Source organism: Diadema antillarum, unplaced genomic scaffold (assembly GCF_040938485.1).
Source record: "Diadema antillarum isolate AM-2024a unplaced genomic scaffold, OU_Dant_1.0 seq00000877_RagTag, whole genome shotgun sequence".
Lineage (NCBI taxonomy): Eukaryota > Metazoa > Echinodermata > Echinoidea > Diadematoida > Diadematidae > Diadema > Diadema antillarum.
The window spans coordinates 921,344-945,799 of NW_027271741.1; the positions used below are offsets into that span (position 1 = coordinate 921,344).

A 24,456-nucleotide genomic window follows, 5' to 3' on the forward strand; every position below is an offset into this window, starting at 1 on the left:
GTCACTATGCCTACTTGCATGGTCCTCTTAATAGTCTGTTTGGGGTTTTTTTTTTTTTTTTTCCTTCCTTCCCCACCTCCCTCTTGTTTTGGTTTCTCATCTCAGCCCTTCATTCTACAATACATTGTGTATCATTTTCACTCATCTGCATGTAGTAGGGCCTATTTTGCAATTTTTCAACTCTGCTTGTATAAGGTCCCACCTATACTGGTTTAATTCTAATTACAAAACAATGGACATGTACCCACCAGGGGTTTGTGTTTCATGTGAATGATTTGTGAAATAAATTGAAATTGAAATTGAATTGGATTGGATTGAATTGAATTGAATTGAACTGAATTGAATTGAATTGAATTGAATTGAATTGAATTGAATTGTTTTGAACTGAATTGAATTGAATTGAAGGTACATCGGAATTATTCTCTAATCCATAAGCAGTGATTGTACTACGTACGCACGTGTACGTATGCGTACGTGTACGTGCGCGCTGGGTAGGGAAATCCTGTAACACGTGCACATGGCCATGGGTAGATGGCGATGTCGCAATAAACACCCGGAGAAAGCTGAGCACGAGCTGCACAGGTGCATAGTCCCACGCATTGAAAAAAGCGGGTGAACTCACTGGGAATGGTAATCTGTATGCAGCTTCTGCGTGTGAATGTGGTTATGTGGCTGGCTGGTTGCTCCGTATATCACAAGTTTTAGCATACTGACTAGGTAAGATCGCATGCAAATTATCGATCAAATGTGTTAGATGTGTAAATGCTATAAAATTGGCAAATATTACTGGCAACAAAGCAAAATGCCGTTGAGGACAGACGGCTTGGTCGATCGAATCGTCGAGACACCACCGCTATCGCTATGTCATTATCATTAAATTTACACATGTATAGGCATAGCGCCACGATCGTGCAGAATGAAGCGGTCTAATAAGATTTAACTGTTCAATTTACACGTACACAGGTCAGCCCGGCCCAGTCGCTGTATACCAGTCGCTGTATAAATCACGGCGTCTGGTCGGGCTAGAGCTAGAAGCGGTGTAAGTGTACTGTAGTCTGCGAGTGTAGTGACAGTGTTGTGGTTAGTGTAGACAGTCTAGAAACGGGACCCAGACAGTTTAGGCGACAACTTACTGATCAAATTTACTAAGAATAAATTAAAATAATACACTGTATGTAATTTACTGCAGCTGCATATGATCAGATGATCCCGACTTGAAGTAGGGGTGACCTATCGACTCTAGATCTACCATGACGTGGATACACATAACGTTTAAATAGAACGCCTAATGTTAGACTTCTAAATTACACCTGTGTGGTACAGTTCAGTGGTAGGCGAGTGTCAGCAGTAGTAGTAAGAGTCAGTATAATTCTAACTAGAGTCTAGTCTATACACAGCCCTCCCTGTAGAAAACGTAACGGCCAGCGGGGCTGTACCAGAATGGTGCACAACAACAAAGCGAACACAAAGGCAAGCGAACATGTAATGATCGCTTTTAGTTTTGATCCTTGACATCATTTTTGTCACCTCAAACTCAATTAAGACAATCTTCATTATTTAGACTTCATATTTATGTTATCGATATTGACATACACAATTCACAACTCATCGAAAACGAAGATTAAATGCAGCATGTATGACAGTACATTCTCTTTCGCTGACGGCCATTTTGAATAATCTGGAGTTCACACAATTGGAGCTGTAAAAGTGCAGCTCCATTCGCATGCAGCACACGCATCCTGACCATTCAGCAGAAGCCCTGTGGCTGTAACTGTTCCACTCATTGGCCTTTCAGGAAAAAAATGGTTGCCATTTCTGTACTGAATTCAAGAATCTGTGTGGACCACACCTGTTTGCATCTGCTAATGAGGCTAGACTTGTCAGACAAATACAACTGTAGTATGGTCTTGTAGCGGTTTCCAATATCTCTGTATTTTTACTGTCTGGCTGCCGTCAATTATGCTGTCTGACAGCAGCATTCTGTCAACATCCACGCGAACTTTCTTTGTGCGCCGGCACACGACAGGTGCGCACTACATTCTTCGCCTTTGTTACCGAGCCGAGGTACGCGTATTTCACATTCCAACAGTAGTCGGATTTTCATAAACACACCCCTTGTTTTGCTGTCACGGAAACAACCTACCAATTAGTGGTGAGCTGTGCATTCTCATCAGCCAATCACCACTCTCAAAGCTCCTGTCCGTGACACGTCTTCTCCGACCACGCTGTTTTATTTTCCACGCTTCCTCACTTCACGATTAGCTTTCATCCTGAGAGCACGTTCTAATCGTTGGAGTCACTCACGTCCGCATATCACGTCCGTATATTACTTCCCACGCCTTTTCTCGCGCATGATACCTCGCGCCGTGGACTGTCATTTCTTACGGATTATTACATTTCATACGGAATATTACACTTCCTTGGATTTCATACCTCGCGACATTCGCTCCTTTTTATATCGCGACTCGCCCTTTCTTCATGCTCTACACTCCAACCTGGGGATTTTCTGTGTAGCTGCATTCATCGCGATTCGCGTCGTTACATCGCTGCATCGGTCCTGCTAGCGTGCTGTCGGTGGTGTGCAGACTCTATCAGGGACCTCGCAGTTCTTCGACCCAGCGCTCCAGCGGTGGATCCTACCCTCGCTTGTGCTAGCCGCGGCACCCGGAGGCTACTCCACGCTGTCGCTGGATCATTTGTACATATTTATATGGGACACTGTCGTCTTCGGACACCCAAAGTGCATTCGGAGTTAGTCCATATCATTTAATATCATTTCGGGAAGTGCAATACAACCCACAAGGACACTGTTCACCTCTTCTGGTGCCCTAGTGCATTCCACTACTGATAAGGTTGTCTACCATTCCTGCTGGTGGTGCCTTCAGCTCCAAGTCCCGTTAGCCACTCGGTGAGTAATAATTTAGTTAGGTATTTCATTATAGGCCCGTACCATAATACCTACATTGGTGACCCCGACGTGATCGTATAGGGCCAACTTCACGTCTCATTCTACATTCTCACCCTTCACTTCGACGAATACAATGGCTACCACCAGCCCCCCGGCGGACGTAATAGCGAACCTCACGGCGCAGGTTCTGCTGCTAACAGAGCAGCTGTTCATACTGGTAGCACGCATGGACGAACGACGGTCTCAGCGAACGTCACGCCGTTCGCAACGGAAATACCGTCCTCGTCCTCGTCAGCGGTCCAGAGGCGGCAACCGCGGCCATGGAGGCGGGCCGCGCAGCGCGCCGCGGAAGCGGACCCCTTCCCAAATCCGACACGCTGGCAGTGAGTGCTACTTCCATTGGAAGTTTGGCGACGCCGCCCGGCAGTGCTGCTCACCCTGCTCGCGGCGAAAAAGTCCAATCACTTCCAACACGCCAGGGAAACAGCTCAGCCCCAGCCAGAGATCAGCGGCGACGAGCCCCTCTGGCAGCGACACAACTGGTCGCCTATCTCCCACTCGGGATCGACAACACCAGGCTGTCGAACACGGCACACATTCCTCGACCGTCACCGGACCTGAGGTCAGCGCCCTCCCACCTTCACCCACCAACAAGACGAAGCCCCCGCCTACACTTCATTTACAGGCGGAGATGAAGCCCCTAGTCACCATTCTCGGAGAGCGCTCGTTCACACCCGACTTTGGCCCGCGTCGCAATCTTCGACGCAAACGCAAACGGAACACCACATCCCACGCTCCCGCTCGTCCACACAACTCCACGCGTGATCCCAAGCATCTCACTCTGGAGGTCAACGCCAGGAGGGAGACAGCCACGAGCGTTCCGCTCAACACACCGCGGCAGCAGCCTACGCCAATCCCTGCCAGGAGCCCGGCGAGCACACCGAGCGTCCAGCTCACCACACCGCGGCAGCAGCCCATGCCTGCCCCTGCCAGGACTCCGGCGGATATACCGAGCGTCCTTCTCACCACACCGCGGCAGCAGCCTACACAACCGCAGCAGACGACACTGCGGCAGTCAACACCACCCCAGCAGCCAACACGTGCACAACCGCAGCACGAGCTGCCAACACGAACGGCACGCACTGGCGGTAAGCACGTACACTGGCCAGCCCATTACGTACAATACAGATACTTCGACACGTGAAATTTTCAACCCCTACTTCCTTCACATTTCTTACAATCGATCGCTCATTTCTAGTCTTCACTCCAATGACTCCTCCACTAGCGATCTGGAAGGGGGCTAAATGTAGCGGTTTCCAATATCTCTGTATTTTTACTGTCTGGCTGCCGTCAATTATGCTGTCTGACAGCAGCATTCTGTCAACATCCACGCGAACTTTCTTTGTGCGCCGGCACACGACAGGTGCGCACTACATTCTTCGCCTTTGTTACCGAGCCGAGGTACGCGTATTTCACATTCCAACAGTAGTCGGATTTTCATAAACACACCCCTTGTTTTGCTGTCACGGAAACAACCTACCAATTAGTGGTGAGCTGTGCATTCTCATCAGCCAATCACCACTCTCAAAGCTCCTGTCCGTGACACGTCTTCTCCGACCACGCTGTTTTATTTTCCACGCTTCCTCACTTCACGATTAGCTTTCATCCTGAGAGCACGTTCTAATCGTTGGAGTCACTCACGTCCGCATATCACGTCCGTATATTACTTCCCACGCCTTTTCTCGCGCATGATACCTCGCGCCGTGGACTGTCATTTCTTACGGATTATTACATTTCATACGGAATATTACACTTCCTTGGATTTCATACCTCGCGACATTCGCTCCTTTTTATATCGCGACTCGCCCTTTCTTCATGCTCTACACTCCAACCTGGGGATTTTCTGTGTAGCTGCATTCATCGCGATTCGCGTCGTTACATCGCTGCATCGGTCCTGCTAGCGTGCTGTCGGTGGTGTGCAGACTCTATCAGGGACCTCGCAGTTCTTCGACCCAGCGCTCCAGCGGTGGATCCTACCCTCGCTTGTGCTAGCCGCGGCACCCGGAGGCTACTCCACGCTGTCGCTGGATCATTTGTACATATTTATATGGGACACTGTCGTCTTCGGACACCCAAAGTGCATTCGGAGTTAGTCCATATCATTTAATATCATTTCGGGAAGTGCAATACAACCCACAAGGACACTGTTCACCTCTTCTGGTGCCCTAGTGCATTCCACTACTGATAAGGTTGTCTACCATTCCTGCTGGTGGTGCCTTCAGCTCCAAGTCCCGTTAGCCACTCGGTGAGTAATAATTTAGTTAGGTATTTCATTATAGGCCCGTACCATAATACCTACAGTCTTTTATTTTCATGCAGTGTACTTGTAACAAAATTTACACTCAGTTAAAGATCAGGCACACAATTCAACTCATCTTAACCTTGTTGAATAGAGTTCCTCTAACTTTCTACCCATTGGAAAGTTTGTACCATCGCACTTGTGACCATTGCACACACAAATTGTATAATAATTACCATTGTAATTACCATGACATGGATAGTGTCACCCCGTGTGTGTGTTCTGTCCATAGATATGCCCACTCCCTCTTTCTCTAGCTCTCTATTTCTCTTTCTTTTCTTTTTTACCACATCAATATTACATTAGTATTACTAGTAGATATCCAGGGATTGGATGTGGACACTTTGGGGCATAACGACAACAATATTAATCTTTGCAGATTGATTTCAACCTGCCCTACAAGATGACAAAAGGACCCGGTCGAGTCAGGCTGGCCCGTGGGAGTGCAGGGAAGGGCAAGCGATGGAGAAAAGGCCAGAGCTGTGTCACCAACCCCAAGAAGTCAAAACACCGAGAAGCTGCCAAGCAGAATCGGTTTCTTCCAGGAAATTTCAGGCAGGCTCAGAAACCCGCAGGTGAGAGAGTCTTAGTTGATGCTCGATAGTGAAACATCCAATGCTTCACGCAGGGATAGATTAGGGATCTTGATGAAAATAGTGCATGCATATTTACCTGTCTTTAAAGGGTGCGTAGCTTTTGACAAACCGGTATACTATTCCATGTACAATTGTAAGTGTAAGTGAAGTGTTTCATGTACTGTATGCTGCAGGATATCATTTATTTTGAATTGGGAACCCTAGCCATATCAGCCATGTCCAGTAACTTGTGGTCATTAGGACGGACCAGGGTATCCAAACCATCAAGGAAGGACATCTTTAAGACCTGGACGAGGAGGACCGGGTGTAGAAGGAGAGGAGACCAGACCTAATTTCTGCCGTCGCATGCCTGCTTTGCAGTCATTTGTGTGCATTGGACTTGAGGCCATGTTCCCACCTGCTGCATCGCTAATGTCTTTTGGATTATATTTGTGATAAACCTGTAACATGTGACAGATATTTTTAGCAGAGGAATATACAACGCCACGGGATGGCATAGATGTAGCAGAGATCCTCCATGTCAATAATGGCAGTTGAAAATGGAAATGTCTTGGAAATGTCTTGGAAATGTCTTGGAAATGTCTTGGAAATGTCTTGGAAATGTCCCTGCATACTCTCCAAACTTCCATATCACTTCCAATATTACACATTTTTATATGTACATAAGATGCACTGTTGCAGGCCCTTTATTCAGCATACAATATGGATGATAAAAGGAGCGATAGTAATTTGAATGACAGGTGTTAAATAGTGTCATAATAGAGTCATGTCATGACTTTATATACTTATATATGTATGTACATAGCAATGAACAAATGTTGACTGCTGGTACTGCCATAACAATGTAAGCTGGACATTTAACTATGTTGATATGCCTAGAAGATCTTATACTAATTGAGGTCATGATTAGTGTGGAAGTATTGGTATCACATGATTGTATCTGAAATGTTCTATTCATGTGGAACAATGATGGGATTGCAGACAAAATGAATATTTTTAATTAGAACAGAATTACCGGTACTTTTTGCCCCTGCCATATCGTAGACAGGATATTCAGCTTTGTGCAATGATTAACTCTCAAACCTTCAAATGCCCCATCCAAATGTAACGATTCTAAATGTTCTTTGCGATTACTTTTTGAAGAATAAACTATGACACTGACTTACTCAGCTTTAAATCTCCCTTCTGCAGGCTGAGGACCTGAAGATATGGAATAGATTTGTTTTTCTCACCGTTAAGAGTTAGCCTTGCAAAAGTCTTATCAACTTATAAATGCAGCTCTCTCAATTTTAACCCGTTGAGGACGAGTCCCAAGTATACTCGGGTAGGTGTCTATGGGAAATGCGTGCTGTAGCAAAATCAAACCATCCTCAACGGGTTAAGGAGAGGTTAAGATGGCTTATGGTTGTTTCAGTTGTAGAAGAGATGATTCAAATAGAGATGAAGGAGATTTCTGATGAATTTAAGATGTTTTCTCTGTGTGAATTAGATGGAGGGCTGACAGCCAAAGCTCTTGCACAGCACAACGAATCTCAGAGGGATGATGATGTCACAATGGGAGGTGTGGCCTCGGACCAGGTGTCCGTGGGTGGGGAGACGTACGGGACCTTCCTCAGTGGAGTGACGGACTGCTCGCAGCCCGCCTTCAACAGGGTTCGGCGCTACTGGGAATCCAGCTCCGCCAGCCACAAAGAGGTACTTTCTCTCCATCATGCTCCTGATTTATATTGCAGCTTGTGTGTTTTCCCAGCAATGCCTGGTACATGACTGTCAATTCATAACGCTTGAAAATGGTCTGTCGTAAATCAAGTCATCAGAGCCTAAATAGTGAATCTGGAATGATTAGTAATGTTCGAAAATACATTGTAGCATAACAATAATCATGCACTGAATAAAAAGGTCTAAGATTTTGAAGGCATTACCACATGCTTCTCATATGTGGAAGCTGCCCTCAATTGACCATTGCAAAGAGAAATCAATCAGTATGCATTCTTTTGGTCTAAAAACCTCTTGTCGTTGTGAATCTGTTCCAACTTGAAAATGAGGAATTTTTTCTCAGAAACTCTTGTCAGTTTCTCAGGTTGACATCTGTATTTATACTGCAGTATGCTGCCACTGTGTTTACATTTTAATACTGTGTAAGCTGTCCTTCAGACAAGTTTGATGCTCCCATATAGAATCATAATACATATACTTGTGGCATGTTTCACTATTTGGCAGTATGAAAACGTGTTTGTTCAGTTTTAAATGATACAAAGAGCTGCTCTGATAATGTGATAATGATGTATGGTGATCACTGACTTTAAATAGAACTTTCCCTTTCTGCAGACCTTGAGTACTATTTCAAGTTCCTGAACAGCTCTTTGATTGGTTACTAAAGTTAGCTACTATATTTTGACAGCAGATCCCTGTCATATACGTTGTGCATTAGGGTGCATTAAGGTGTATTGATTCTAATAACCATACCCATTTATTATTTTTTTTATGCCACTGTTGTGTGTGTTGTAGATCTGTGCGGTTCTAGCTGCAGTGACCGAAATCATCCGGGAGAAGGGTGGAAAGGAATCTGAAACCGAATACTTTGCAACACTTGTGAGTGGTCTATCTTTCTCTCCTTCTGTCTTGATTATGCTTCTCGATTTGTAATTCTGTGCTGCTTCTCACTACTCTCTATTGATCTTCATGTCTTTATGTTACGACATCCCTTGAATTTGTCTTGGAACTAGAACCAATCTGTGTAGCATGTCAAACCTTTTGGATGGTTGATTTAGTATGCTTCATCTCTTGCCAGCAGTCACAATTAATATGCTATTGTCATCCCCTTTCTTTCTGTTTGCCCACATCATACCCCACTCCTAGAATTGAAAGTTTCCATCTCCAGACTTTTTACCTTCATTTTATGTACATATTTTGCTTGTTACCCTGACTCTGTTATCCCTGCAACTGAATCACACATCAAGACCAATGATTAAGAGCTCATGATGCAGGATCATGTGGCTGTTTTCATGTCATATGATCATTAAATGCCAAATTTCCAGTTTGTGAGCACTAGGATTATACTGTTTGATACCTCTTCCTTTGTGAGATTTTTTTTTTTCACCTGTTAGTGCTTTGGGAAGAAAAACTTGTAGCCTCATGTTATAATTATTGTTATTGTTATACTGGTATGTGAACATATCACATCAGCACAGAGAGCTGTTGGTCAAGTGCATGACTTTTTTTTTTCAGGGGGGGGGGGGGGGTTGTTTGTTTTTAAAACCAGAGAAGTCCTGTCATAGCACAAGTAGTAATTACCATTCCCATTTTTCTTCTCTCCCAGATGACCACGTTGGACACCGTCAGTGATCCAGAGTCCATCTCTGCGGTACTCTACCTGCTGTCTTTAGTCATTAAACGGTAAAGTTGTAGTAACAAATTTCTTTCCTGTCTTTCTCCCTTTTTGACAAGGTAATCCCAGAAGGGAGTTTCTCGAATGCTTAGGTGTTTTCTATCAGAGAGAGAAATATGACTTGTAAAACTTAACAGGAATGCAGGTATTTATGCAAGCAGAAAATTGTCCAGGATGTGATCTTAATGTATTTAACTTGTCTAAGCCATGTCTGGTACACAGTAATAATTTGATGTCTCAGTATCTTGCTGTATTGCAATATTTCTGTATTTCAATATCTCTGTCTTTTTTGTCTTATCCTCAATATCTGCCTAGTCTTTGCAAAGATATCCACTACAATCAGGGTCTACGACATTGTTGTGTGATAATTGATCGCCTTGTGTTGTTTATTCAGAGTTCCCTCGCCTGTCTTGAAGCTGAAGTTCTCCTTCTGCTGCCAGACGCTGATGAAGATCCTCGCCGAGCAGTCTGCGTCGTCCACGGCAACCACCACGGCGGTGGTGCGGTCGACCTTGACCTGCCTGAGCACAATCCTTCGCGTGCAGGACCCAGGGGTGTGGGGAGATGCCTCTACTCTGCAGGTGTATCATGGCATACTGAGCTATACCACCCACTCCAAGCCAAAGGTGAGTCAGTATTTTCTTTTGGAAGAGAAGACTGTTCAAAATTTTAAGAGGGAATCTATTCTTTTTTTTTCTTCCATTTTTTTTTATTGCTTTTTTTTTGCAGTAATCAATAAGACAGAATGTGATTTGCCAAACTAGGTTTCTCATACACCTTCAGATTGGCATACCTGTCTTAGAGTAAATTTTTGTAGTAATTCTCCAGACTTAACAGGAAGCAATAACGCAGAATGAGATTTGCTGAACTAGGTGTGTATTACATCTGCAGATTGGCATTCCTGCCTTGGAAAAACATTTGCACATGAGAAAGAGACACTATTTGTCTCATATAAAGTATTATTAAGACTGTGTCCTCTGTTTAATTATACATCAAGGGCAAACCCTGCTATTATTTGAATTCTGTCTTTAATCTTGTTTTATACCTGCCCTGTATCTTTTTATGGAGAATGTCATTATTCACTCCTAAAGTTGGATTAGTTTGAACCAAAGATAATGGAAAGTAAGAAAACAGAAGTGCATATGTTCTTATAGAATGTCAGCAAAGATGTTCATCTTTAACTCTGAAACCAAGATTTATGGAATACCCCTCTATTTATACTTTTTTTTAAATGTTATCCAGCATTCATTGATTACAGTATTGTCTTTCATGCATATTAGGAATTCTGTTTGAAGGTTGGTATTTGTCCATTCTTAATGAATCCCAAGTATGTTGTCGTTAATGTGTATGTAAATTCTTTATTCAAATACAAATACATGAAATTGTCAATCAGTTGAAATGTAAATTATTGTTTCAAAATTAAACAACTAGGTGACACAGAATGAAATCTGACATTACTCTGTGTTTTGTGTCCCAAAAAAAAACCTCAGGTGCGAAAGGCAGCGCATCATGCTGTTACTGCCATCTTGAGAGGAAGTAAGTTCATGACCTGCCCTGACCCACCTTCCCATCATCCCGCAGCCGGGGCCACAGCCAAGTTCTGTGTACAGCAAATAGAGCAGCATGGAGGTGAGACACTTTGTGTTTTTCTCCCAGTGAGATACTTTATACTTTGTGTTTTTCTGCCAGTTTGTCTTGGGATGAAGATGATTCTCCATTCTGTTTCTCCACATTCTATATGTCATAAGTGTGCTGCATTAGAGGATTTGGGATGTTGCAATATTCTCCTTTAATACTTACAAAACAGGACTGTTCTATGGCATTGAAAGGTGGATTAATAAGATATAAAAAGAAAACAAAAACAGAAAAGACAAGCTCAACTCAGGCTTTCAACCAATAGGAATCTACCATACAGGACGAACATTGTATGTGAAATGTGTTTGAGTTCAACGGTAATATTTTGCATACCAAGTCACAGGTCATTAATTATACTTAAGTGTACATGTGAACAAGCAAGCCTCCTTAGGAAAACAAACAAGCAAAAGAACTTCAGTCAACATCTGTTCTCTACCAAGAAGGAGCGGAAGTATTAAAATTGTTCTGTGTGTAGATACCTGTATAAGCAATCAGTGATTGTAGACATGCATGGCCCCAATAGGGATAAGTGGAATTTAGTTTTGCTAATGTACCCACAAGGGTCACCGCAGGGAGTTTGCAGAATTTTTGTTTGGTTTGATTGTCCGCAGACGAGTTTCACAGTCCCAGGGCTTCTGGCTATGTTTTGTCAATGAGGTTTTTAGGTGTGTTTCATGACACTGTACTGTCTTGATGTTTGTATAGGAACAGGAGAGGCAAGTACGACCTGCCACGTCTTGACCCTCTTGAAGGACATCCTGGTGACCTTTCCCAGGGTGCACCTGAAGGCATCCTGTGAGACCATCCTGAAGGTCATGACCCTCAGCAATGTGGTAAGAACAGAGTGACGGATAAATCAGTGTGTTTGTGTGGCGAGGCTATTCATGCCACAAAATCTGCCTATTGAATACTATTTTGCAGATGTGCAACAAAAGTACTGTATGTGTATCACATTTGTATTAAAAGCAGGACTGCACACTAACCTATTTTCAGTACTGGTCCAAACCTTTAATTTACTGGTCCTGTACTATTTTCAGCTTGCCCCAACCATTGAATTTTTGTCATTTTACCTGTCATGTTGGACCAGTAAATCTAGCAATCCCTGAAAAGTTGCTGATGCAACAGTGATTTTACTGGTCTGACACCGTCGGACCGGTGCCAGTGTGCAGCAATGTATAAGGGAATGATTTAAATTTCATATGATTTGATTTTTTTTTTTTTGGATGGAATATTACTGGAGTCTAAAGTGATCATAAGATATATGACTACGTTAATGCCTTTGAGACTGCAATAAAGATAATGTGAGTCTGAAATTCAAAATAAAGAGATTGAATTAATATTTCATTGGTTGCATCTGAAGGATGGTGTCTCCAGTTACTTGAGCGAATATATCTTTTTCACTACTGTTAGCCATTGATATCACACCATAAAATTGTATGTTTGCTGCATGTATGAATGATCCTGAATATTTATATTCTACGTTTGTCTGTCAACAGCTGGTGACGTCAGTCTCTATGAAGGCGCTCCACGGCATGTTCGTCATGAAACCATCTGCAGCTAGTCTCCCTCCAGACCTCAACGCCCAGCTGATCAACGCCCTGTACAAGTTCCGGCCAGACGAGGGCGACTCTCAGTCTATGCTGGCCTGGCTGGCTGTCATGCAGGAGGCACATCTAAACCTCTTTAGGTTGGCCACTCTACTAGTCATTATGATCTTTTAGTGATGATGACTTCTGTTATACAAATAATGAATGTTTATGAGTGCAATGGACAGAATATTTCATGAGGTGAAAGATGAAAGAATGGATAAATGATTTCATCTTTCACCGAATGAAATAGTCTGTCATTTGCACGAATGAAAGACATTTATTATTTGTTATGTATAAATCCTAGAATAGATCCTTGTCATTTGATGTTTTTGAAGAGAGAATGTGTGGGATCTGAGATCGAATATCGAGAGAGTGCTCACTGAGCATGTTAGCACTCTGTCGCATACACACTGCAAACGCAAGCGTTTTACATGCGTAGTGTACAGAGCTCTCGGAATGCGTGCAATGGAGCAAATCGTATGTATCCCAAGATTGCACGGTAAATGGAGCCACAATTGCAAAAATGATGACGTAGTTGTAAAATGGGACAGATGTTCAGTAGCAAACAACCAATCAAATGACAAGCATCTATCTAATTCTAAGTGTTATATAAAATCTGATTGCTCAATCAACCATGCAATATATCCTGTATTACATGCATGAGGGCATCTGACGTAGGAAGTGGCTGAAAGGTGTTAAAACAGAAATAAACCAGTTCAGGGGTTTACGCAGTCTCTGTTTAGAGCCATCAGTCACAGAAAGACTTTTACAGTCAAGCCCATGTGATCCCTTTCATTAAAACTTTATCTAGATAGAAATTGGCAGTGTGCGTACATATATGTATATTGACATTTCAGCTGCATATCAACATTGTGGAATATGGGTGGTAGAAGGCTTAATAGTGCACCACATATTCTTTTTTGGATATGTATGTGCACTGTTTAACCTTCTATGTGGTGCACCATTAAAGCCTTCTAATTGGTGCACTGTTAAGCCTTCTACCACCCAGTATTCTACCACCATGGAACCTTTCAAAGATTCCATTGTGGAATATGGTAAGGCTAAATGATGACTTACCACCTTGACAAGTCTTCATGTAACTTGAGCTGTGTTCCCCTAAGTAGCAGAGTGTAAGACGTTATGGACAGTCTTGATATTATCAGAACTGTACAGTAGGGTTAAATGGGGGTTTGTCACATGACAGACCAAGATTGCCACACTCTGACGGCTCTGCATGAACACAGCACAGCGAATAATGGGGGATTATATTTGATATTAAAGTCTGCTTGAATAGCAACTGTGTAAAGGAGCTGCTATTTAAGCCCTGTAGAGCCATATACATGCATGTAGAACTTCATAAGTTTGTGCGGAATGTAACAGGGCGTACTTGACCTGTGCAAATTTACGGATGGTGATGTCTTGATTATACCCCCCCCCCCCCCCTTCTAATATCTGACCTCTTTGATTCTGCTGTGTTTAGACTGGACAGCCAGCTCTGCCACAGCCATCTCCCTCGTCTCTTCTTGGCAGCCATCAACTCCTTCCTCTCCCACAAGGCTGAAGTCGCAGTCTCTGCAGCTGGAGTAGTGAAGGTACTGCCCACGACAGGAGATTGTTTCTTATTTACCCCAACAAGTATCAGAAACCATATTTCTTGTGGTTTGATGCTGTTTTACTTTGTATTATAATTTTTCTTGTTTGCTGTTTGTACTTTGCAAGGTATAAAAATGTTTTTCCCTCACTTAAGCCCTAATTTAGTCATATACCATTGTTTATTTAGGCTGTTGCTTTTCAAAGCCTTTAAGTCACACAATTTATTATTATTTTAATGGGTAACACACATTAAAAGATTATTAACACACCTTTTTTGTTGTTGTTGAATTTTTTATGATTTCTTGCAGACGTAATTAATTAAATCATTTCATTTAAGTCTTTTTTGCAATAGAAGATAGGCAATACAATGCCAAGTTGCAAATTTAATAAGGATAAAGTGATAATTTTGTAAAACTTTATCCCAGGACTTAATGGGTAACCAATACCATGCTTTCTTTATCAGGCAGCATAGCAGCTAGAGTGTTTTGATCCCATGTCAGCATTGCTCATCGAGGAGTACAAATGTCCCAAAAATTAACTGTCACTGAAGAGTGATTTGTGGTCCTGTCAATATGTCTTATGTATCACAATATTGTGAGTGAGGTGATCTCACCATTATACCGACAGGTTTGTCTATTGTTTTATTTAAATCACTCACATCATGGGTTTCAGTAGAAAGGGAATTAGTCGTATACATCTTTAGAACTCAATTTGCAGATTTATTGCTTTTATGATTGTCTTAGTCATAACATTTGAGGCACTAACACTTATCACCAGGACATGGACGTAAAGTTTGTGATTTCAACATCTTTAGGTGTAAAATTGATTTGCACTTCTTGATCACCAATTTCAAAGTTCATCCTCTCTGTACCTCTCCCTGATTCATGATGCCATCAGACGTTGCTAAGCAACTGCGTCAAGCCGATGAGGGAGAGCTTGGCAGCCGACGTGGCTAGCAAGGACTCGACGGTCAGGAAGATGTTCCAGGCCGTCCAGAGAGGTCTGTCGTACAAGTACCACTCCTCCTGGGGCCTGATGATGCAAATACTAGCTGCCTTCTACGAGGTAGGACTAGAATTTTAGATTTGACTGGACTTGACGTTCACGTTTAGAATCCACATGAAAGTGTAATGTCATGAAATTTAACTGAAATCAATGATTTACTGTAAACGTGGAAATTTTCGCGGTACATTAATTTTCGCGGATTTCGCGCTACGCTCGGCTAGCGCGAATTCAAAAACGCGCGAATATATCTTCACAATTTTCTACGCACATTTTGAACGGGATGAATTGTGTGCGCTTCATCGATGATACTGCTACGTAGTACAATGTACAGGCATGTTTACGCTACAAGTACTGTGCGAAGAGACGATACCCTAGATTGCTGTGTACTGTAGCATGCATGTGTGCACCGCACGCATCGATGCTACAGTCCCCCGTGACTACGGTACTAGAGTCACAGCTGTACTACGTATTTGAGTGCTTGTACTCGCAGTCGAGCCGCTCGCTACGTCGCTTGTCGTACGCTGGCATAGCAAGCTATGTAGCAGAGGCTTTGGATGAAAGCAGTGAATGTGTACTACAGTAAAGTAACCTGCTGCGGAGCGCGAATTTAAGAACCCGCGAATACGTTTTCGAGCCGCTCAGCGCGAAAAATTAATCGCGCGAAAATATTGACGTTTACAGTATTGATTTCAAGAATAGAAGAATATTATGCATGCATCTTTATCAGCTGTCGATTGTGATGTCATGAAATTGCCTCGGCTTGTTCTATTAAAGCGGGTGCTTGTATGCCTACAATAGTTTGTGAATTGTGGAGGCGACCATGTGAGTCAAAGTAACAGAGATTTACACACTTTGATCACATCTCTCGGATTTGCATGGTTTGATTTCATTGATATATTATGCTGTAATGAAAGAACATGATAACACAAATGAGGTTCTTTTATTGATTTTGTTAATTCTGTAGGATGAAAGGTGAAAAGATTAGCCTTTTCTAATATTGTATGTAAAGAAAATGAAAAAAAAATCTCTGTAATCGTAAAATTGTGCACAGGATAATTGGTATTCCATCTCATGCAGGCATTTGGCAAGGAGGGGCACAGCTTCATGGCCAAGAATCTGCAGAGCATCTGTGACCTTCGAGGGTCGCAGCACTTTGCCTACAAGCATGAGCTGGACAAGGCCATGGGGGCTGCCATTTTGGCCATGGGGCCCAGACTCGTGCTCCAGGCTGTTCCCCTGCACATCACTGGAGAGGAGTGAGTAGACCTGTTAGCTAGAAGAGTGTCATAAGTGAGCAGTGTTGTCCCATGCTTATAAGCTAGTTGTCAGCCCTGCTGAAAAGAACACAGTGTCCCACAGTGTGTTCACAGTGTGTCCACATAGTCTTGTATGTGAAAACGCTCAAATTTAAGTGTGAAGATGATTTCACACTGGAGTGTGTTTTTTCGCAGAGTGTTCACATAGTACTGTTGTTTCACACTGTGGATTGATGATTCATAATGCTTTCACAATGTTTAAACACTCCAATTTAACACTGTAAAGAGATTTTACACTGTGTTTAACATTGTGTTTCACACTGTGGGACACCGTGTTCTTACCAGCGGGGAACACAACATGTTGTTTTAAACAATAGAATACATGACAAATATAAACTGACAAATTATGTAGAAAAGATTATAGCAGCATGTGATTAATGCAAATAAGCAACCAAAATTGTTGATGAGCCATCATTGATTTATCAGGTGTTTCACAGTTATTCTTTACTGATCATTTCTGTTGCTTTAACCCTATTCCCACCGGGGGGGGGGGGGGGGGGGGCCATTTTGGCCCCCCCCCCCCCTCTCGACGTTTCACGTGATTATTCCCTAACGCGTGATGCTCTAGCCGCGACATTTTATTACTTTTTTCTTTCAAGTATCGCGCAACTTTTGAGACCAAATTTGTCACTCCCGGGCATACTGTTTGGAAGCCACACCCCTTTGAAAAACATTCGTCAACCCAAAAATTGCTCAAAAACATGATTTTGTGTACAAATCCAATGTAAATTGTATTTTTGCAATTAATTCATAGAAAAATAAATATTTTTACTTTCAATGGCTGATAATGATTTATTTTAGCCTAATTATGCTTTAAAAAGTTTCTGCGACAAATTTTGACGAAAAAAATAACAAAAACAAAAAGTAAAAAACAAAGAAATACATAAGAAATTTAATAAACAATAAAATACATAAGAAATAATTATGAAGCCGAATTTTTGCTTCAATATTATCATTGAGGATATTGAAAAGAATATGTTCACCAAAAATTAGAAGTCTTGGAGCTTTATTTTTTGATTTATAGGCAAAAAAAAAAATGTTTTTGCATAAATTAGCATAAATTAATTAATATAAAATACATGAATTAAAATTTGAAAAATCTAACTATACAATCTTGTAGATTACATTGGCCTCTACCTTAGTGCAAATTTTTGCGAGGATCGCGCGATCCACGACCAAGATCTGTCCCCCATTTCATAAAAAGTTGATATGATAGCAATTCTTGCTGGAATGGCAATTGTCATGGTAACGACAAGAATCCAGCTTCCTGACTGGCTGTTGCTATTGGCAGTTGCCATTCCAGCAAGAGTTGCCATCCGAATATCTTTTATGAAATGGGGCCCTGAAGGGGGGGGGGGGGGCCAAAAAGGCCCCCCGGTGGTTTCAAATCCCTCAAAAAACCTGGTGGGATTAGGGTTAAAGTCTTCTACAAATTGACAAAGATGCCAGTACAAACATATCAGCCATTGCTTTGCGCGAGTAGAGAAAGAATGTTCATATCTCAAAAGATTGATACACAAGCAAAATCAATTTTAGTTGTGTTTGTCATAGCCAACATAGCCTCTCTACCAATTCTCACCATGATTTCTTAGTCTGTTGATAGCTGTACTTTCAGGAGGGGGCACAGACATGTTGTAGTTACAAGCATGCCTAAATGCTAGTAAATGAAATATATAACAGTAATTTTGTTACCAAGAAAGCTATGCATCATACAACCTTACAATAGGTCTAAAAAACTACTTTAGAACTCACAGAGATATATTTCTCACAATTACCACCATAGCTACAACTACGTAAGACCACACAATAGAATTTTTGATGGTACTTTCCTTTAAACAGAGACAACTACGACTTCCCCCGGAGCTGGCTAATTCCTGTCATCAGGGACAACGTGGCCAACACAGAACTCCAATTCTTCACCACGTACTTCCTGCCGCTGGCTGCAAAACTCCGGACTCGCTGTGAGTTCCACTTTTGTAACTCTGTATCAGTTGTTTTGCTTTCTTTTGTTTTGTTCTCTGCCTGGATTTGTTTGGTTAACAGTCTTGAGTCAACTGTATGGCTTTGTGTTTTCAGTGGAGCATAAAGAATAATTGATGGTGCAGTTGCTCGCCAAAACTTGTAAGAATTAAACATATGTGGTAAATATGGTCAAACAAATTATCAGCCCTTGTATATCAGATCTGTGAAGACCCAGAGAAGACAGTTTAAGCTGAATATACTTGGGTTTTACATGAGCTCTTGTTTATATACATGGTTTGTTTTATTTGTTTGTTTCTTTGCTTGTTTTTGTTAACTGAAGGAAACCAAAGTCAAAATATATAATATGGATTGAGTGAAAGCAGCAATATTAGCAGAACACAGCAGTGAAAGTTTGAGGAAAATCAGACTGTAACTTCAAAAGTTATGGTGCCGTCATCACTGGATAGGAAGACTACTACACCTCATGACATCATTCTGGACAGCAATATAAAGAAAATGTATGGAGAATTCCACAAAATTTCATTTTTCATGAAAAGTATACATTCCATCGACTTGTTACTGACAGATGTTGAATAAACCAGTTCGGAGTTCCACTTTGCACATGAGCAGAAAAAAGGACAGGCATGTTGAGGTTTAATTCACTGAGATTAACATCTGTGATATAATGATTATTCCTGTAATCCTTGTAAATGGTGCTTGCCAGTACACCCACCTGTGACAGCAAGCATGGTTTTAAGTAATATCGACAGAAAAAAGTTTGCTACAAAGTAATGCATTCAGTGCACAACAATGAAATGGATTCTTTTCCCAGTGTCGATTGACCATTTTGGTCCATGCAAGTTTATTCTTTCTGTGAACATGAATTTCATAAATTGTCATGTCGTGCAAGCTTACATGTTATGTCTCTCTGAAAACGAAAGAAGTGCCTAACCAGCTGGAAAAACAAAAGAAAGGCCATTTGTACCAATGTTCACATGAGCTGAATCTGATTGGCTTACTCTCTGGAATTCTTTCAGCTCTGGAGCTGATGGAGGGTGGACATAAAGTTCAGGGGAAGGCTTACGATGTACTCCAGTCCCAGATCTGGTCTCTCCTACCTGGATTCTGCAAGCATCCAACGGACCTAGCGACATCCTTCAAGGGAATCGCAAAGATTCTCGGCACTGCTCTCAACGAGAGGCAGGACCTCCGGCTGGACGTTTGCACGGGGCTCCGCAATCTCATCACGACAAATCTAGACAATGGTAAGAATTCAACTTTTAAAAAGTTATGTAAGATTGGACAGCAGTAGAGTGTATCTAGTCGCTTGGACTCCAAGCCAGCATTCCTACAATGTAGTGATCAGTAGCATTCTTAATCGTCAAGTCCCTTTTTTGTTAACAGATGTAAAATGAATGGTAATTAAAATTGGCTTGTAATTGACAGGGCCATAGCTGAAATGCTCATAGCTACGTGGATGTTGCTTTATAGCTGTTGCTATGGTAATTGCATTGAGTATGTCGTTTAGTAATGCCTGAATCTGCAAGACTGTGCTAACATGATAATTGGAATTATGGCCCTTGTTATTTCACACAAGAATTTATGGCTTGTGTAAACTGAAATGAGACCATCAACACCTCAAATTAGTTTTTGGTCTTGCTGAGTAATTTATACTTTATGTTAAAAAAAAAATGCAATGAAAAAGTTGATTATGGCTATAGCTGTCATTCATATTTTTTGTTTGTAACGTATGTCCCCCCAAAGAAAATTACAACGGGACCCTCCGCAATGATATCTTTAAATATAGAGAATCAATCTAAATACAAATTCAGAGTATGAAACTATAACTCATTGCCAACATCTTACAGAAAACCCCGTTTAATTTGCTTCAGTGGTCAAAGAGAAATGAGTTTTGTAGAGGATGTCAGAAATCTCTTCCCTCCAAGTTCTGTCTATTGTATTCACACACAAGAGCATCGAAGTGCTAAACTTGGAAGAATCAGACTCATGACATGCTTTACAACAATCCACATTTCTCTGTGACCGCTTACTGAATTGAATGGGGTTTTCTGCAAAGTAGAGCTACAATGTTATATTTTAAGACTCTGAAGTAGCATTTAGACAGTTTAATCATATTGGGTGTTATCAATGCGAAAATCTGATTGTAATTTTTTGGGGGACATACTGTATTCATGTAGAAGTTACATTTATTTGTGTGTGTGTGTGCTCAATTGTTCACTAAATTATACAGAAATCCAACAGTATTAAGTCGTGTATACTCTCTTGACTATATTCTGTTTCCTAGCTTGACTGTTTTCTCGACTTCCTTTGTTTGTTTCTTGACTCTTCTCTTGACTATTTTCTGCACTCCTCTCTTGACTGCTTTCTCGACTCCTCATGACATGTCTCTTGACTCTTCTATGCCCTCCTCTCTTTACCTTGGCAGAGGAGAACCGAGCAGAGCTGGCCCGCTTCGACAAGAACTACCTGCCCATCCTCTTCAACTTGTACACTAGTGGCAAGTCTAGAGAAAACCCCAGCCTCTACGCAGTTCTGGAGACCATCAAAGTCTACCTCCAGATTGCTGACCGAAAGGTACACCAGCAGGTCTCATTTTTCAATTGGGCTTTGAGAATCCATTGAAAATATTTGTAGTATAACTCCTGCTGTGACGATAGCTAGGCATAATTGTTCTTTGCAGTGATCTTTGTAATGGGCCATTTTGAATCAGCCATAGATAAGGAAATCTGCATATTCACTTTTAAGTTAAATGTCGCTAAAATCAGCGCAATCGCAATATGATAGGCTATCATAATTTACAGTTTTGTATTGTGGAGGAAGGGAAAAAACAAACCTTCATTAAAGTATTTTACACAAGATTTTTTTTTTTTCAATGTAATTGACCATGTGATAGGCATAACCCACATAATTACAAGTTGTCATTTTTACAGATTTAGCATATAGATAATTATGTAGTGAACTTTTCAGGAGTATAAGATTATTGTTGTTCACATGTGCTCGTACTTTTTGTATGTCCTCCTTGACAAGTTTCAGAAACATTCTCACTGTACATCTGTCTTCATGGCTGTACTCTATTGAACAGCTGGCCCAAGGAATATTGGAGATGTTCATGCTATTTTGTATTTTCCTCACTTTGCAATCCCTTGATGTTTGGTTCAGTTGATTGCAACCATGGCTGACAAGGCCTGCCAAAAGCTGGACAAGGAATCACCGGACCAGCAGCATGCTGTCATGGACCTGGTTATTGCCATGACACCCCATGTGGACTCTGATCACATGACCAAGCTCTACAAGATGATCACCCCCATGCTACAGGTAAGATTTTAGTCTTACTTCAGACTGAGGGTTTGGCTTGTTGTTGTTGGAAATGGCAAAGAACATTTTAATGTGAATTCATGACACTACTTGATTACGAAGTTTAATATTTCTAGCATTCTAGATTGTTTAATTTTCCTCAAACTTCATTGATGTATTCTACTGATGTTGCAATATTTTGTAGTTTGTGTTGAATTGATTTGAGTTTATTCTGGGTCCTCTTAATGTATTTACTCTGGTTAGCGAGTCTAATTTTTTGTGAATTGGGACTTCCACCAATTTCGCGATTGGTTAAATTTGGGATCATGGAGTAGAGCAGTGTATGGAGAAATCGGGAAGAGCACACATCCATGTACAGATTGGGCGTGCCTTAAACTGTATTATCACACACCTTGTTCATGCACTTTGTACTGTGTATCAGTGCATGTACATTGAACATGAACACATCGCATTCGTGTCATATACCGTAAAGTTCCGTGTATAAGACGCACCCGTGTATAAGACGCACCCCTAATTGCGGACCTAAAATTAAAAAAAAAAAAAAAAAACACGAAAATGTCCACGCAAATATTGCGTGTGTCATACATATTATTTCAGCTCAGAATTTCCCTAGAATGCAGCATGTATTTGCTCTATTTTTCGTTTCCTTTTATATTTTCTTTTAACGGTATTCATCGGACATCAACAAAATATGGAAGACGCAAAATGCGAGACTTGTCTCGGTACTCACTTGCTATTGTTTCACCTTTCAATCGTGGTACATGTGTCATGCATATCGTACTCATGAGTGTACAGTACGATCTTTGCTGTCATACATAGCAGAGGGTGTCTCGCATATTGACGCATGTCAGACTGGAAGGTTCATTACGAAAAATAAGAAAAACATCAACAAGTGTAGCAGAGGGATCATACGGCAAGACGTACGGTGCGTACAGTAATTACACTCATGCACTGTTACCAGTAACATGTGTGTCTCTTGTACCATGTTTGTATGCACAGTGCTAGCCTTTTGCAAAAGGCAGCTCGCTATAATTTCAGCACACGCACACAGAGAGCAATGGACTTGCACACACAGCGCGCAACGGGCAAGCGCGCTTCGATCCGATCGCTGTGTGCACTCTCTGCAGCTGCTGCCTTTGCCAAAGGCTTGCTAGCTAGCTAGCTAGCTACAGTGTGGCTATGCTATCCTAGCTGGCCTCGCACTCGTGAAATGAAGAGCAAACGAACGACATGGATATGCATGCATGCTTCACACAACGTTCATATTTACGGTGACATAGTGTCGATCCTACTCCGTATTTTACAGCTTTTGTCTATGGCCATATTGATACTAGTACATTGATAAGTTTTACGGTATCGGTAATTTAGTAATGATACCTGTACATCGTGTATTCCAGCTACTAGGTTGGCCGTTGGTAGCTTGGTAGCTTGGTAGACTGACATCGGTAGCATGTACAGCAGTGCTGATACAGCTGTTGTCTATGGCCAGATTGATACATCGTTACTGCACAAGGCCGATGTATCTCGTATTTGCAGCTTTTGTGTATGTCCAGATTGAAAGATCGCTCTTTTATCCGTAAGTTTTAGTGATTGCTTACCTTCCAAATGTCGATGGGCATACATGACCCCAAGTTGGCCATATAAAATTGGGTGTACATGACTAATTTTTTTCCGTGATTCGACTGTACCCATGTATACGACGCACCCCCGATTTTCAACGTTTTCCGACGAAAAAATAGTGCGTCTTATACACGGAACTTTACGGTATTCGCATGTTGTTGAATTTGCCAATAACAAGTTACTCATGAAATTGGGGAAAATAAAACAAACTGTGAAATTGTATATGGTGTTACAATATATGAAATGAAACAGAGAAATGTTTGTGGAATGATCATTTTAATCCTTACATCAGGTCACGCAGTAACGGGGGAAAAAAAGTTGTTCAGATGTATTTACGCTGATGCCTGTTCCTTTTTCACAGAGCACAGACCGGACGATGGAGAAGAAGGCATACAGGGTGCTGGAGGAACTGTGTGAGGGCGTTTCCGAGGCCTCCCAGGAATTCCTCAAGGTCAACCTGGATGACCTCAAGACTGTCCTCCTCAAGTCTCTGTCCAGCTCATCACCATCTTCCAAAGCAGTGAGTCTCTCCCTTCCCCAACCCCTGCCCCCTTCCTGAAAATCTTTGTCAGTTTTGGTGTAAGTTATTGTCAAGAAAAAAACTTGAAAATGTGAAGGCTTGTTCTTGTAGTAAAAAATGAAGGAGAGATAACATTGGGTGGTTGTTGAATATGCTGTCAGTTGTAAAAAATCGAGGTTTGGTCCTTAACAAGTTTTCCGTGCATCAGCTTAGCCAGCTGTCGTATAGTATTCACGTTGGCATTTTATTCTCAAAGTAAAAAATCATATATCTATCCAAAATGTGAAGCAAGCACCTTCATTATGAGCCATGAAAAACAAAAAATGGCCCTTCCACCTTTTTTGTTGTTGTTTCACCCCTTTTGCCCTTCTCATCATTCCCAGCCTCGTCTGCGATGTCTGCATCACATAGTCAAGAGTCTTCCAACGGAGAACGAGGCATTCCTAGTTGCTGTGCTACCAGAGGTCATCCTCTGTACCAAGGAAATCAACCAGAAGGCACGGGCGTCGGCATTTGGCCTCCTGGTGGAGATTGGGAACACTTTGCTTCAGTGGTCTACGGAACCAAGAGAAGGTTGTTTCCGACAGAATTATGGTTTCACTTAGCCCCTCTTGAACATGTTGCAATAA

The 24,456-nt window shown here is 41.7% G+C and overlaps 1 protein-coding gene across 1 annotated transcript in view; it reads left to right on the top strand.

The window, feature by feature from the left end:
• Positions 1–617: 617 nt before the first annotated feature.
• LOC139740759 (RRP12-like protein) overlaps positions 618–24,456 on the top strand; it is a 35,003-nt gene continuing 11,164 nt past the window's right edge. The window contains exons 1-18 of the mRNA XM_071651334.1: positions 618–717; positions 5,647–5,842; positions 7,353–7,558; positions 8,372–8,455; positions 9,183–9,259; positions 9,646–9,877; positions 10,742–10,880; positions 11,592–11,719; positions 12,383–12,573; positions 13,956–14,067; positions 14,966–15,133; positions 16,151–16,329; positions 18,229–18,350; positions 19,389–19,616; positions 20,798–20,946; positions 21,532–21,687; positions 23,669–23,827; positions 24,211–24,400. Coding sequence (XP_071507435.1) covers positions 5,671–5,842; positions 7,353–7,558; positions 8,372–8,455; positions 9,183–9,259; positions 9,646–9,877; positions 10,742–10,880; positions 11,592–11,719; positions 12,383–12,573; positions 13,956–14,067; positions 14,966–15,133; positions 16,151–16,329; positions 18,229–18,350; positions 19,389–19,616; positions 20,798–20,946; positions 21,532–21,687; positions 23,669–23,827; positions 24,211–24,400 — 2,692 coding nt within the window. The 5' untranslated portion in view covers positions 618–717; positions 5,647–5,670. The remainder of the gene's footprint in view (positions 718–5,646; positions 5,843–7,352; positions 7,559–8,371; positions 8,456–9,182; positions 9,260–9,645; positions 9,878–10,741; positions 10,881–11,591; positions 11,720–12,382; positions 12,574–13,955; positions 14,068–14,965; positions 15,134–16,150; positions 16,330–18,228; positions 18,351–19,388; positions 19,617–20,797; positions 20,947–21,531; positions 21,688–23,668; positions 23,828–24,210; positions 24,401–24,456) is intronic.